The 16,850-nt window shown below is 38.0% G+C and overlaps 1 protein-coding gene across 1 annotated transcript in view; it reads left to right on the top strand.

Moving 5' to 3' along the window:
- Positions 1–9,063: 9,063 nt before the first annotated feature.
- Positions 9,064–16,850, top strand: part of gsg1l2b (gsg1-like 2b) — a 15,514-nt gene continuing 7,727 nt past the window's right edge. The window contains exons 1-3 of the mRNA XM_043229962.1: positions 9,064–9,606; positions 11,603–11,650; positions 13,157–13,309. Coding sequence (XP_043085897.1) covers positions 9,312–9,606; positions 11,603–11,650; positions 13,157–13,309 — 496 coding nt within the window. The 5' untranslated portion in view covers positions 9,064–9,311. The remainder of the gene's footprint in view (positions 9,607–11,602; positions 11,651–13,156; positions 13,310–16,850) is intronic.

Genomic DNA, 16,850 nt, shown 5'->3' with positions numbered 1-16,850 from the left:
CCAAAACACAGCGCCGTGTCCTTTGTGTCGGGTCTTTGACTCTTCTCCTGTTCCTATTGAAAGATTAAGCTCCATCAGTAAGCGTCTGGAAGGATTTGTAATCTGAGCATCAGCCCAGCTCTCATGCTGATAAATGAGATGAATGGCGATTCGCGTCTGTCTGAGAGCGCTTGATGGGAAAACCGCAGCTCGACCTCACAACATCTCTCATGCCCACTGGACAGGCCAATTGACGATAACCCTCCACAATTCAATATACAGCTGATTTGCATGCAATAAATGAGCATGTTTGTGTCTGCGTGGACAGCTCTTTATATATTTAGCTTATTGTGTAATCTATTTTCCATTGTGCATATTGTGAATAACACAGTGATAATCATTTGCTTTCCACTGTACGAAACAAATTGATGTGAAAACCTAAAAATCAAGGCAACTTGATGCAATGTGATTTTTAATAATTCTGTTTTACATTTAGCACTTTTATCTGAAGCGACTTACAAATGAGGACAATAGAAGCAATCAACATCAACAAAAGAGCAATGATATGTAAATGCTATGACAAGCCTTGGTTAGCGTAATGCAGTATACACAGCAAGGTTTATATATATATATATATATATATATATATATATATATATATATATATATATATATATAAAGAAAAAAAAAAAAGTAAAGGATATGGAATGCTTGTTCAAAGAACTTCTTATCTAAAAATAACATTATTAAAAATTATTTAAAATAAATAAATAATTAAATAGTCCATATATATCCATCTGGAAGTATTACTAATCATGTCAATGTTATTCCTATTTTTGCATCCAAATATTTTTGAAGCAAGGCAAATCAAGGTGTTTGTGCAATGTGGTAGTATAGAGGGTTTCTGTGGAGTAGGCTTTATTGGGTTAAGATTTATTAACGGCAAGAAAAACTCCTGCTGAGTGACAAAAGAAATGACAAATAAGTGAGCGTGTTCCTGTAGGGCACTTAACGTAAACGTGATGCGAATTTGATGACATCCCATAATTCTTTCTCAAACCTGTACTTTCTCTTCCGAGTTCCAGAAGAAAATACAAAAGCCCCGGAGTTAGTCCTTGACTTCGAAATAATGAGTTCACCAACAGCAAGTATCTGTTTCTTCCCGCACTGCAGAAAAACCTCTCAGATGAAGTTGAGATGGAGCGTCTATGAAAAGTTGCTGTATTTTGTTGCGTCCCAAGACTCGATATCTGGGTCACGGCTCTTGACCCCAGGTAATGTTTAATGAAGTCTGGTGCTAAACTCATTAAACGACTAGTCTTTGATGTAGAACTCAGAGTTTAGCGGTAATTACCGCTGTGGATTATAAATCATCATTAAATGCGCGATGGCGGTGAGGTGCGGCGTGGAGCGCGATGCGTGTCGGCGGTGAGGCTGAATCCCCGCGGCGTGGATGGAGGCTGGAGAGCGGCAAATTAAAGGTCTCAGGCAATCAGCCGTTCTCCAGCCGCTTCAGGAATCCATTTCACTCCAGTGATGGAGAGCGGCCACCAGCAGATAGTTGAGTCTGATGAAGCGGGTTTCTCCAGGCCGACTGCGACTGCTCTCGCCTCGAGGTGAGGGTTCGAGCTTCATTCCAACACTCGTTGTGACAAGTTTGACTGATTCGACTCTCGGTTTTAATATCTCATGGCTCGCGACAGATTCTGTCGTCTGTCAGTGGCTAGTTCCTGTGAGATCAATGGCTGCGACGTCTCTGGCGTGTCTTTGTTTCTGTCTGAGTTTTCCTCGTCGAAAGCCTCCAGCATTCGCTCTTGATCTTGACCCACATAAAGTCTCTTTTGTCAAGTTTCAGATGAGCGGCTTTGTCACCAGCCAATTTAAAGTGTGAACTGAACTTCAGAAATGAAGGAAAGTTTTATGTACATTACACACATCAGCCACTTTTACATATACTCGTCTCCAGTCACAGTGGGACTTAAACAGCCATCTCATTAGTATTCAGGGCTGTTCTTAAGGGTCTCAAAACACAGTTCTGCCACATCTGGTCAACTTAATTTCTTTCCACGCGTTTGTGAAATAGACCTTTACTTAAACCGTTTGTGTTGGAGTAGGTTACATGAATTATTTTTGTTGCATTAACAGAAACGATGCAAAGGCTAAATTGCGTAAGAAAATGCTTAAATGCATCGTTCTGTGTTTTGGATTGGTAGGGTTTCTGATATGGTTTTGTTTTAGGAGTTTCTATTATTGTGGTGAATGGAGCTTGTGCTTCAGCGATTTATTCAAAAAGCAATTGTTATGCAAATGTAAATGCATAAAACCAAATGTCTCAAATACTCAGACCAGATAGCGTTTAGACATTTGTTAAATTAGGACTTTTCAGTTCAAACGTGCCTTACAAAAAAATTATTACTTGTGTGCACTTTAAGAGCAAACAATGGCGCTGATGTATTTTAAGATGTCAGTGAAAACTTCAGCATAGATAGCCTTTAGCATTTATTTTAATCTAAGACCTGTTCTGAAAACCGCCCTTCAGTGTATACATCAATCTAAAATTGTTCCATTGGTGACAATACACTGATATTGTGCATTTTTCGGTTGCTCATTGCAGGTTTGAAATCTTGCCTAATCGAAGAGTTTTGACAGTCCGCTGTGATTGCTTTCTGCTGCAGGCATCTTTACTCTACGATCCGTCTTCAGGTGTCTCTGCCGCTCTTGAGCTCTGACTGCTCTCCATCACCGCTAACATGCATTATTTATTTTCTCTGGCCGGTCCTTAATCCAGCACGACTTACATGGAGCATACCTTTGCCAAGGGCTAACACGAGCTCTTTAACCTTATTATTCATTTGTTCTGACTCAATCTGATGCTCTGAATGATCATTTCATTGTGTATATTAACATTCAGTCAGGGAACAGAAGCGCTGCAAACAAGATGAAGGTTCAGTAAAACATTTATTGATGTTTAATTAAGCCTGTATTGCCTTATTTTAACGACGTTTGAAATGAATTGAGATTTTATTCGTTTTAATCAGCGACTCTGAGCACTTCTGAGAAAATCATTCTCGTGGGGAAGATACCTTCGCAATTCTAATTTACTTAAAAATGTGCCTTATTGTCATTTATATTGCTAATTCCAGGATGAAATTAGCTATTAAGCAGGATCAACGCTAAAAACACTGGAGGAAATGTAAGTGGCTGCACTCCATGACCTACACAGCACTGGCTATTTCTCACCAGTGGAGTATGATTGTCAAAGAATGGTGCCTATTTACTAAATCAAACTTTAGCCCAGATATGTCAGTCTGACATGCTGCCTTTAGTAGCAAAGGTCTCTTTTGAAAATGAGTTCCTGACACGATTGAACTGAGACGTTTCTGAAGGAGCCTGATGTTAAGATACGAAACATACTGGCAAAACGGGAAGCTCAAATGCACTTCAAGATGCTTTAAAGATGTTATAGGATAAGGATAAAAGATGTTTCTATATTTAAGTTCATTTTGATATTTTGGAATGCAAATGTTGTCCAGCCATCGAGCAAAAAGAGGGGGTAATGAAATGCATTTCTGAAATGAACATATTTGAAAGAAGTCTCTTCTGCTCATCAAGGATGCATTTATTTGATCAACAACACAGAAAAATTGTAAAATATTTTTACAGGTTAAATTTTGTGCGTGCGTGTGAATACGTGTTAAAATGCTATTTATGTTTGTGGTTAAATCTGAATTTTCAGCATCGCTACTCCAGTCTTCAGTATCCTAAAGGATCCTGAAATCATTCTAATATGCTGATTTAAGAAATTATTTTCTCATTATAATCAATGTGATACATTTTATTTTCCAGGACTCTTTGAAGAACAGAAAGTACGAAAGAACGGGATTCGTTTGAAATCAAAAAACATAATTTTTGAACGGTTGAATGCATCCTAATTGAATAAAAGCATTAATTCCTTTCAAAAAAGCTTTTGCACGGCAGCTTTCATGTATATGATATTTAAAAACGCACACAAGTGTTCTGATGCATCGCTGCCCAAATGCATTTCCCCGTGATTGTAATCCACATCCAGAACTTCAATGTACCTTGATACGGTATACTTTCATTCCCACTGGAATAATATCTGTGAACTGATTGAGAAGTCTTTTCAGCCACCTGTGGCCCGCAGCAATGTAAGAAATCTTTTCCATCCTCTCTGAGCAGAGGTTCATCCGTTCGAACTTCGCAGGGCCATGCTTTAAAGACAAACAAACGTCGTCATGCTTCGCCGTTGTGACTCATAAATCATATTCAGATTAGTAACCTTAAGCCGTTTCCCCCCCGCTTGACGTTACACAATAACAGTCCCACCCAGCCTAAATTCAGTTTCGTCGCATTCTCCGAGGCCATCTTGTAATTGTAACTCACCGCAGAAGATTGATAAATGGCATACTTATTGTAATGAGCTTCTATGATAGCGGGACATAATAATGAGCTCCATGGCTTGCTGTGAAGGAGACACAACTAGGAGCACGAAATGTCTCCATTATTGTCAAAGTTAACGAGTAAATAATGCACTTTTGCCTTTAGGGGACGCGGTTAATCAGAGCTTTAGCGCAGATATTGTGGCAGAAGCAATTACACAATACAGTTTTTTTCTCTATTCGCAATTCGCTTTGGAAGCAGGTCTTTTTTCCCCAAGCAGTGATCCGAGAATCCGTATTGTTCTGTTATGATATACACCCAGCCTTATTTGACCTTGAGGTGCACCGAAGGACGCTGAGCGCAGGTGTGCAGCATCATCTCCAGCGACCGCGGCTCATCAGAAGAGCGCTGGACGTGAGGACTGAGGCTGGAATAGAGGACACAAAAGACGCTCTGACCTCCACCTCGTCTCTCCGGGCAGAACAATGTGTGTGTGTTCTGTCAGCGAATGCAGCCGCCGTGCTCGTAACCAGTCTGAGACCAAACTTTGGCGGACAATTAAAGCCATAGCTGTTCCAACTGAGTCTGCTAATGTTGTTCGGCTCTGTCTGCATTCCCACAAGCATTCGAGACAACATAAACAGGCCTTTTTTTTATGGGGGTTAGAAAGTGTTGCTTCTTTTTTTGAAGATCTAGCTTCAAAACAGTGTCTGTTATCTCCCAGAAATCTGTTATCCAGCGTTCTCGTTCCTCGGAGATGTTTACTAGCACACAAACGCTGGAGACAGTGCTGCTGCTGCTGCACTGGAAAACAATTTCCAGCTAATTTGACTCGACTTAAAAGATCGTTCAGCCAAAAAATAAACCCCTGCGCTGAAAAAAGCTACCTGAAATGACTGGTCTTTCAGAAATGGCAAATCTCTCAATATGCTATATTATAACCAAATTTTGGATTCAATCTTTTTCATCAACTTGTTTTCGTTCAGTCAGCACAGGTTTTGTATTTCTTTTCGGAACTGCTTGATCGTGGCCCTCATTGATCTTAGCTCGCGCAGCTCAGTTTTTGAACGCTGAATATTGCCAAAATTATCCACAAGTAATGTTTTTTTCCCTCACTCAGAAACTGAGGAGCGTAAGATCGTAAGAGCGTAAGGTTAAGGTTTTTAAATTACCAGTATATGCTGATAATATAGCATAACGAGGCACTTACAGGATATTTTTATGGCCATATTTCAATGGGAATAATGTGAAAAAAATTGGCAAAAAGTGATAACATTAACTCGAATTTTGGGCAAAATGAACACCCCTCTCTGTAAAAATGATCTGGATTGCTTTTACAACGCCTTTTTATGAGTTTTCTGGTTTACTAACCTGGATTTTCAATAGAGAGGTAGAAATATTAGATATATCATAACTTGTGTTCTTAACCTAAGATGCATCAATGTGAAATGAAAATAAGCAGTTTTCATTTTTCCTACAAGCTGCGGTCTTAAATTGATTTGAATATTTAGTGTATGTTCCTGACAAAAATATATGGTTTCGCTGTAATATACATCCTGCGTTTTAATCATATAGAGTCATCCTGATGGTCAGTTCTATAATTCACTTGCTATCAGCATTTATTTGAGAGTGGAAAACAGCATCTTTAGAGCAAACTTAGAGTCTAATTGTATGTTGAATAACCTTTTTAACATTTTAAAAACGTTAAAGCAATGAAAAAAACTGTATATTGATCGCATACATGTTTAGTGTACTGCACTGCATTAGTATCCGCACACATACTGCCGGAGGTAAAGCTGTCAACATAGTAATAAAATTAGACCGCCGCTCACCGTTTTATTAAACGATCCTCTGTAAATGGCTAAGCTGCACCTAATTAAGCAAACAACTGTCCCTATGACACCCTCAAGTCATTTTATATGACTGACGAAGAGTTTTACCATTCATTAATGCTCAGTCTCGTTCAATCACTTGCTCTGTGTTCTCTTTACAATATTGATCCCCGTGTCATATGTGTATGTATGTGAGTGTGTAAACCCTTCCCAGCTTTCCCCATATCCACTTATGATGGGTCCAAAGTGATTTCCCGAGGGTCAGGTAAACCGTAATCTAACTGGAACATTCTTCTTGTTGATAGTTTGCCGCTCATTCCTGGCCCAGCGCTCATTCAGGCCACAGATACATCAGCATAATGATAGCTAGGCAATAATATAAAACACAATTATGTTTCAAGCAACAACTGTACGTACAGCGAACAGGCGCACGGCGACGTCTCGGACACAAAATCATGTTCATCGCTGCATGAACACCGTGTGCGCAAAGCGTGACGCATCTGTTACGCTTCGTCTTAAGTTTTCTGCCCTTGGGTATCGGCTTGTCAGGACGAGGACTTGTGAGCTCCACCGAAGTGACGCTGGCTTCATTCTCCGGAGACGTCCGGTCGACACGAGGGTGTTTCAGATCCTTCAGCACTCTGTCACTAATATTGATCAGCCCGGCCTCTTACCCAACACAGAGAAATGAATTAGGTGGCAAATGAAGCAGTTTGTTTTCCACAAGGTCCTTCACGAGAAACCCGTGATCAAACGCCATCCCACAAACCAGCAGATTGGAAAACAGCAGCGTTTCCACCGTGAAGCGAATCCGATGTAGTAGAAATGAACATTTAAGTGTCATTTTCTATTGAAATTATGGCATGTTTTTATTCTGTATCTTTTAAAGCGTCGCTGTTATGGGTTATGATAGGTTCGTGTTTTGGCTTTGGGAGTCCCAGACAACAGGTTGACATGCATGCAAGGTTTTACATTTTTATATTTTTCCGAACCCCTCCGGTGATTGGTCGATTTCCTTTAAGAGCTTTCAACGCTCCGAAAGCGGCATCTTTTGCATTTTTATTCAGACCAATGCGAAAATCAAGGCAGCGGTCAACATGAAACAGCTTGGGACTCGTTTCTAAAAATGACTCATTTCAATGATTCAGAGCCGACTCTTTCTTCTGAGAGACAATGACTTTATAGACAATGCACTTTAAGATAAAACTGGATGTTTTCGTTCACTTGGAGCTGTGCATGAAAGGTCCTTTCCAAAAATCCATAGTAGGGGCGCTTCCTCTTTCGGTCCTCTTTCAGCTACTTAATACTTCCCATAGATTCATCCTGATGCTTCGCCTTCCGTAATTGACCAAGTGTGAGTTCAACAACATCTCCAGAAGCATTTAACAAACCAAAAATGAGCTCTTTAAAGGGGAAAATGGCAATGTTTCCATTTTAAAATGAGTCAGATATGGTTACTAAAACACTCTGTTGTACTCTAAAAATGTATGGTTTTATTGATGTGTTCTATTGATTTTTATAGAAATTTTTATCACAGTTATATTTTAAAACCACTTAAACCTCCTGTCTTCTCTGCGTTACCTCATACAGATTCATCCTGATGCTCCTCGTTTCATGATGCACCTGATATGAATTCAACAACATCTCCAGAAGCACTCAGTAGACACAAATGTTGTTTTTCTGATAGATAAGAGTGTGTTGTCAAAAAGGGGGTAGCATTTTGCATTTTAATGGTACTTTTTCCCTTAATTTTCCAGTGAAAAGCTTCTAGCGGTGGCTATTTTTTTGTAAAATACAATGACAATGCTACAAGCTTTTTGGTGTAAACCTTATTTTATTGCATTACATTTTTATTCGCAAAACCTTAAACTACCATGCATAATGTTGACCTGCTATGCACTCAACAACATCAGACTCTGGTGAGATTACAGTTTGTTTTTGTGTAATATACATTTTATTTTGAAACTCTAGCTAATAGGTTAGAGAAGTAATTGCGTTTGTATTTTCTGTCACAAACATAATTTGTGAACTTGGAGAGTTGCTCGGGATTCTGTGGGAAATCGATCTACTTCTGTTTAGGTCCTACTAGCAGCTTGAAAACGTCACGTATGAAATATGGTTATTGCGTCATCCCTGTCAGACTGAGGAGACATTTCAATAGATGGAGATGAAGTCGGTTGGAAAACAAGCTGAAATCTCAACTGATTCATTCATCAAAGAGAACAGATGATTTGTCAGTAATTTGACATCAGACACACTGCTTTAGTATCTGGCAGTGTTGACCCATATTGAGAAATTACAAGGGGGAAATAATGGAGTGCCTTCCCAACCAAGGGATATATATATAAATGAAACAAGTTATATAAGTTAAGACAAAACATTCCCAAAGTAGGCTGTTTATGGAGGAGCATTCTCACGACATTATTAATATTTGATAGCCTATTCTCATTACGTTGGGAAAATGTTCTGCGAGCAACATTCTCAAATGCTATTCGCATTTAAATGTTCTCATAAGGATAGAATATCACAAATAAACGTTTACACGACAACATTTTTAATTAAGTTTTTGCTAACCTTCAAATAACGTTCACGTCAGGACCATACAAATGGCATTTTAGATGTTCCTATTAAAATAAATATTGAAATAACGCTTGGTTATATTGGCAATATTGGTAATATTTTGGGTGAAAGCTATTAGTGGAACGTCTTTGCTACCAGTAAACAACCCCATGGCTGATGGTCATAACCTGAAACATCTCAAAACAACATTCCCACTAACGTTTTTCCAGCCTAAACCTAAAAATGAATCGCTGAACCTGAACTCGGTGGATATAAAAAGTGCTTGGTGTTATCTCTGACGCCAGAGGTAACAGCAAAGTTGTATCAGCCCGCGAGGAAGGAGATCCAGATGTTTCCAGGGTTCTTCTCGAGCCGATTTGCATATTTGACGGGGGATGTCTGACTGGGCGCAGTGACCTCGTGCTTTCGTTGCGCGTCTGACATCACACGGGGAATGAAGCGCGCAGGAGCTCGGCGAGAGCAGCGAGAGGAGAAACACATGACACACCGCCGGAGTTGAACACCACACGGGATCCGGGGATGGACCGGCGACGGAGAGCCTCGCTCGCGCTCACCTTGAACTTCCTCGCGCTGATCCTCGCCATCTCCGCGCTGACCACCAGCTACTGGTGCGAGGGGAACCGGAAAGTTGTCAAGCCCTTCTGCACCGGACCGGTGACCGTCAAACAGACGCACTGCATTAGATACAACAGCTCGAACATCAACGACAGCCGGCTGGTTCAGTATATCTGGGAGACCGGCGAGGATAAGTTTGTTCTGAGGAAGTTCCACACCGGCATCTGGTTTTCCTGCGAGCAGAACGTCGACCTTGTCGGTAAGGATGCGGTTTTCCCTCACACCAGAGCGGCAAACGGCAAAAAAACCGTTTCGTTAACGTTCCCATTGAGTTATTGTTGAGTTAATGCTATTTAAACGTTTGAACGTCCTTTTCTACGTAGAAAGCATGTTACATTTAAGAACGTTACGGGAACGCGAGAACGTTACATTTGAATGTTCTCTTATCGCTTAAATTTTTTTTGGAGAACAATTCATTTTGTCATTTTGAAAGTGTTATAAATGGTAATTCTGAATGTTTTTTAAAAGCGACCATTAACGATAACGTATTGGTTATGCGAACGTTACAGTAACATCCCATTGTTTCATTTAAAAAAAAAAAACATTAGGAGCACGTTATCTAAACGTTGGAGGAACATTTTATTCTGTCGTTTTAAAACGTTATTTCTGAATGTTTTGTGAAGGTTATGGGAACGTTAGAGGAGCATTCCATTCTATTATTTCGAAAACGTTAGGAGAATGTTACACCGGAACGTTCCCTCGACATTCACAACATGCATTTTTAACACACAACCAATGCTGTTCTTGGTTATGCAGACCAGGAACGTTGCATTGTATCGTTTTGAAAATGTAACGTTATTACCGAAGAACGTTATTGAAGAGTTCTAATAACGTTCAGATAACGTTATAAGGACATTCCGAGAACATAAGAACGTTGTCTCTCAACATTCTGAGAATACGACAAATATTAACTGTGCTATAAGAATGTTCTTTAAACATTACTTGAAGAATGTTTTGTCTCATAACCCTTAAAACTATTCGTGAAAATCTGCGTTCCCTGTTATTTGGGTTTGCTTCATCCAAACTCCATCGCAGTATGAATATTCAGCTAGTGACTTTCATGAACCTTGTTTTTGCCTTCATAACATCACTAAATAAAATATGATGACTATCAAACAAGCCTGTTTCCTTTTTAAAATTCATTAATGTCAGGGGACGCTGTAGCCTGAATAGCAGCTCAAAAACCTCTTGTTTTCATCATATATGTATTGTCATAAACCTTTTGACTGGTGATCTGAATTAATTAGAGCATTCTTTCTGTTATCGGACGCATCTCTAAACCTACTGACCTATATCTATATCCATTACTCATACAGCTGCTTTTCTTCTACGACTACCTTTAGATGTTTGAAAAATGCTTGCTTTCTTTCTTTTTTGGTATCACTTAACAAAAGTTAAATAAATGCTGTAACAATGATACTGCTCATTGCCAGTTTTTGTAGTGTGTTATTATTTTTATGTGTCTTACCTGGGGCTTTCATACTGAAAAAAACTGTATTTAATATTTCTACTATTTATAAGGATTTTTTTATTCATAAATAAATCGATAGATAGATAGATAGATAGATAGATAGATAGATAGATAGATAGATAGATAGATAGATAGATAGATAGATTTTACTGTTTTATTCTATTTTTTATGTGTACTTTTTGGTAATTTTACAGTAAAAAAAAACCCCTGTAAAAATACAGTGACAGTATTATATAATGGCTTTTTGGTAATTTATGTTGTACAGTTCATAACTGTATGGGATTAAATCATATAATGTTCCATATGCCAACTTTTTTTTACCGTAAAATGCGATGGAAATACAATGAAAATCCATCTTAGAACATAAATACAGTGCAAGCACAAACCACACTAAAATAACGACATAAAACATAGATTAAGTGCACATAACTGCAATAAATAAAATGTATAAAATTTGAAAATGCTCGTTTTCATAAATTAAAAATGCTAATGTTTCATAATATTTTACTAAAAGGCTTGTTTTGCATATTGCAAGAGAACGAGAGAGAATATGAATATGAATATGAAAAATGAAAGTTTATTGACATAAAAATGTTTTTTTACTACAGTGTGATATTTTACCATTGCTTACATCTAACCAATTACCAGGTTTTACATTCTCTCAAAGCAGCAAAGATTTTTTCACACATCAAAACAATGGAATGTCTTTGTTTTCTTCTTTCAGGCGAGAAATGCAGAAGCTTCATAAACGTGGCTCCTCCTCACGAGAGAGGTACGCCTGTCTCTCTTCATTATGAATATTCAGATTTTGCACGACGTTTTAAACAGGCTGTCGCTCGGTGTCCCCAATGAAAACGATTCTCCGATTTTGTTTTGCATTTGCTGTCCGGAGGTCCGGTCACTTTTAATCAAGCTTGATTTTTTTTTTTTTTTTTTTTTATCTTTCTGCCAGCCGTACACCTGCCTCATTCTCATTCATGTAGATATATGAACGCGTCGATGCGATTTCATTCTCTCGGCAGGCGTTTTTAGCGCAGTGTAATTGATAGATGCATGATCCAGACTAAAGATCCATCAGATATAATGATGGTTAAGCGTGAAGATGATGACACAGGGTGACTCCTCACTGTAATTCAGCTCATTCCGCTCTGACCGTGACGGAGCTGGAGTCTAAATCAAGAGTGAGAAATAATCATCTTTAGGATTTATATCCCTGACATGAAACGCACGTATTAGTCTAATGATATCCTTGAGTTTTGCTGATGAGTAGTCTGTGCTTAAACGTTCAGTATAATAATAAAGACAAAGAAAAAACAAAACTAAAAGTTATATAAAAAATGTAAAGCCGCATATATTTTCAAATTTTATGTGCATATTTATTTAATTAAATTCGATTGTATATGGTAATATTACACGTTACTTCATGGCCCATTAAACTGATAAAATGTTTAAAATAACACTTAAAAATAAAATATATCATGGTTTCCACAAAAAAATACTAAGCAGCACAGCTGTATTCAACATCGATAATAATCCGAAATGTTTTTCAAGCACCATATCGGCATATTAGATTATAAATTTAGTTTTGGTCGCAGCAATAAATTACATTTTTACATATATTTTTCGAGCACCATATATCAGCATATCAGAATCATTTATGAAGGATCCTGTGACACCGAAAACTGTAATGATGCTGAAAAATTAGCTTTGATCACAGCGATGAATTACATTTTAACATTTTCACATAAACAGTCATTTAAATTTGAACAACATATCCCAATTTTTGATCAAATAAATGCAAATTGGGGGAAAAAACGAAAAAGATATGATATAATCTTTCAGAAGTACCTCTTATTTTTAGCAAATTGGACTGAAAGTTGGTCCCTCACGGCCCTGTTTTCATTTACGCTGTCTGAAACTATAAAACTAGACTACATCTTCCACCCTTTGGTGGATGTTGTTGTCATCCTCCCACCCAAAGTGCATGTGACAGCACGAAGACTTCCGCCAAACTCTATGAAATATGTAGACGCGTTCGCATGCTTTCAAAGTTGAAATCTCCTTTTAAATCTAGCGTCAAGTTTCTGCTGTATAAATGTTTCAGCCGCTCCCCGATGGGAGGCCCGTCTAAATGAGCCCCAGCGGTTGGGCTTGTCGTTCTCCGTGAGCGTCTGTGACTCCACATCACCTTAATCAGCGGCTCCATCCGCTGCCCGTCTCCATAGAACCGGACTCCCTCGATACGCATCTCTTCTCTCTCTCTCTGGTGTCCTCACAGGTGTTTTGTGGCTCTGCATCGTAGCCGAGTGTCTCTACATCTTACTGCTGGCCACCGGAGGCATCCTCATGTCCATCGAGGTCTGCCATTTTGGAAACGTCATCGATGGACTAAAACTGAATGCTTTTGCCGCCATTTTCACGGTGCTGTCAGGTAACGTGGCCTTTCTCCAACATGACACAGAGGCGTTTTTACCTTTAAAAGGACTATTTTCAATAGTCTTGTCTGTTTTTCTAGTTTTAATTACTAATTAAATGAGGTCAGCATTGACGAAAGCAACTTTGCATTGCAGAATTTTTAATGCAGCACGGAGATACAATGAATGCATTTGAGTTGCGCTCAATGGGACATCAATGTGTTAAATGTAAAATGAGCTCAAAATGAATGCACGTTTATGTTAATGGTGCTCATTTTAATAATGCTTGGTTAACACAGCGCGCATTTTCTTTTTAACCCTTGACCTTACCCGTGATGGTGACTTTCCAGGGCTCAAAGTCTGTCGTTCACTTTCATTTAAAACAGATGCTATGTCGCTTCTCTAATTTGACGTGGAAGTATAGCTGAAATCACAGCGCGTATGGTCTTTATCTTATGCGTAGCCTGTTTGATGCTATCAGCCAACGGCTGGATTATAAATCAGGATTTTTGTGCAGATTCACATCTCGGTTGCGGTTATGCGGTCTTAATGGGTTGTGTTTTAGTCGCTGTTTCATATTCATTCCATCGTGTGACAGCAGAAACGGTAACATGTAACAACCAAAACTGTTTCGTTGAGAATTTAGCTGCATCAAAATGCAGTATGTGGACACAGAGAGGAAAAGAAATTTGTGCAGATTCACATCTCGGTTGCGGTTATGCGGTCTTAATGGGTCGTGTTTTAGTCGCTGTTTCATATTCATTCCATCGCGTGACAGCAGAAACGGTAACATGTAACAACCAAAACTGTTTCGTTGAGAATTTAGCTGCATCAAAATGTACTTTCATACTGATTAAAACCAAAACGACGAGTAGGTTAACAAGTAGGAGTCTTAACAAGTGGATCAAATTATTCGCAAACTACTATTACTATTTCTGCCATAAAAGATAATAGCGGTATAAAATAATATAACAGTATAGCATAGTTTAGCGTAGTAATAATAGTTTGCAGTTTCAGCAACTGAGTCATTGACTCAAATGATTCGTTCAAACACATTTAAGAGCAGAACGCAAGGACTGTCGAGCACAGCAACGGAGCAGAGCTGTATTTATTTATTTATTACGTAGCATTGTAGAAAGTGTAATAGCAATCAGGACAAATGCGTGCACGAGTAGGCAAACATGGCATTTCTGTTTGTTTCTGGCATGTCTCTGAATACGATGCTGATTTTTTGAGCGATCATCTTTTGTCAGCCTTACCCTTCAAACCTCAGCACATTCAGTCATTCTAACCTCTTACGTCCGCATTCAAGCCGTATTGTTTTCGTACGACCGATTTAAAAACGTAAAAAGCGGGTCCAGCAAATGTCCCTCTATAGTAGCTGTCGCAGTGCATTAAAGCAGCTAACAGCCGTCCTCGTGGAGATGCATTACTGGTCGATGTCTATCTACCTGCAGGCTGTCCTCTGCCTGGTTTTTTGTGGCGAATGTCTTTGCATTTATGTGGTATTAAAGCCCTGTCTGTTCCCCAGATACATACAAAAACATCCGGCTCAAAATCCCATATAAGCCTCGCAGTATTGGTTAGCAGTACTCTTGAATGTCATCCAGGCTATTTTTGACAGTTTCACAATTTAAGGGTTTATGGCGACATATGCGTCGAAATTCAATCTGATTAAATCCTGCCCTACTTATTTATTTATATAGTTCAGTGTAGCATTGAATACGCAAGTCCATTGTATGGAGGGGAGTAGCACTGTAAAGCCATCCTGCATTTATACTGTTATTATTATTATTATTATAACATCCATATATGATAATATATTATATTGCATTAAAGGAGACATGCTACTACTACTACAACTAATTAATAAAAAAAATGAATTATATTAATTTAAAGATGTACTAGAAATGTATATATGATTTATATATTTTATAAATAAATATATAAAAAGACATGCATAGGAAAAAACTATTGCATTATTAGATTTCAGGATTTTTATTCCCAACTTTGTATAAAGATGATATATATATGATGTGTGCAATATTGCCATAAACTGGGTTTCCCATTATATAAACTGTTTTTAATTTGCATGTAATATGTTTTTTAGGTAAAAAAAAAAAAAAAAAAGTAGTGTAATAATGAGAGTTATAATTGACAGGATTTTCATAATAATATATAATATTTCATAGTAATATTGTAATATATTTTCTTTCCCTATTCATTTGTTGTGTCTCCCAAAAATGCCCAATAAACATACTTGTACAAAATGCTCTATAACAGAAAGTCATATTTTTATTTGAAACCCCATGTCGATTTTTTTACGCAGGTTCCCAGGAGGCTAAATTATACTATGTCAAAGTGTAATAATAAATTAATAACATCTTCATTCGTTATTACTGTTAATATTGAATGTTTAAAGGAATACCTCCCATATAAAAAAATGATAATAATAACTTTCTATATTTTAATGAGGCTTCGACCGACCTAAATGTGTGTCAGACACAGAGTAAGATTGCCGAGAGACCTTTTGTGTCACGTTTGAGTTTTATTATTGCGTAAAGGCCGAGGGATGAACTTACGGCCCACCGTCATCTCTTTCTTGAGCTTCACGAGAGAGCGGGGTCACGAACCCTGTGCATCACGGGAAGGGAGCTACAACCTCAATTAGCTCCTGTCTTCGTCGTGACTCGATCAAGAGAAGAGAGCAGAGAACACGCCAGAAGTTTAGATGCGTCGAAGCATTAAGAACACGACGAATATTGAAAAGTTTTAAGTTTAATGCACGTAGGTAATTATGTTTTGTGACTCTAATAACCCATTACCTTTCCTTGATTTAACTCGTGTTTTAGTTCTGTTGTATTAAAGTCTTTAGACGACTCAAAAACCACACATATAACCTTACTGTACACTATATAGTGTTACACAGCAAGCAAGAATAAGACCAAGACATGCAAAGCGATTTTGTGTCGTTCCAGACCTGCGTGCTTTCTAATAATAATAATTATTCTAATAATAGCATTAAAGTTTTTAAAATACGCTTTTACGTTGCAATAACTCTGCAATCAATTTTCAAATTAATGTAGATACGAGACACTATATTTTTGTATTGATTTAGTACCCCATTTTGGTAAGTATTCCTGTAAATACAGTAGGTTTTTAACTAAGATAGAAACCGAATGCATGCAGTCTTAAAGAAACATCACTAGAAACACTGGTCCACCGATCAAACAACACCACAGCTTCAACCAAGATTGATCTGTGTTTAACTTATGCATTAAGCGTTATTACTGCATTTCTGCAGCTACTATTACTGTCTTTATATAGCTCATCATTTTATGCAGTTGCTGTTCTTCTATGCTTATAACTTTTTGCAGTCGTTCTTGTTATAGTACTGACTTTAGTAGTTTCTGTAGAGTATAGAAATCCTTAAAGTAAGCTTTTTATTAGGATAGGGATATTGTTGTTTATTAAAGCATTGGATCCAATTCCACTGTCACACCCATTATTATATTATATCATATTAAACTGGTAATATCATACCTTTGTATATTTATT

This window comes from Puntigrus tetrazona, unplaced genomic scaffold, assembly GCF_018831695.1.
Source record: "Puntigrus tetrazona isolate hp1 unplaced genomic scaffold, ASM1883169v1 S000000130, whole genome shotgun sequence".
NCBI lineage: Eukaryota > Metazoa > Chordata > Actinopteri > Cypriniformes > Cyprinidae > Puntigrus > Puntigrus tetrazona.
This window is presented reverse-complemented; position numbering and strand designations above follow the sequence as displayed.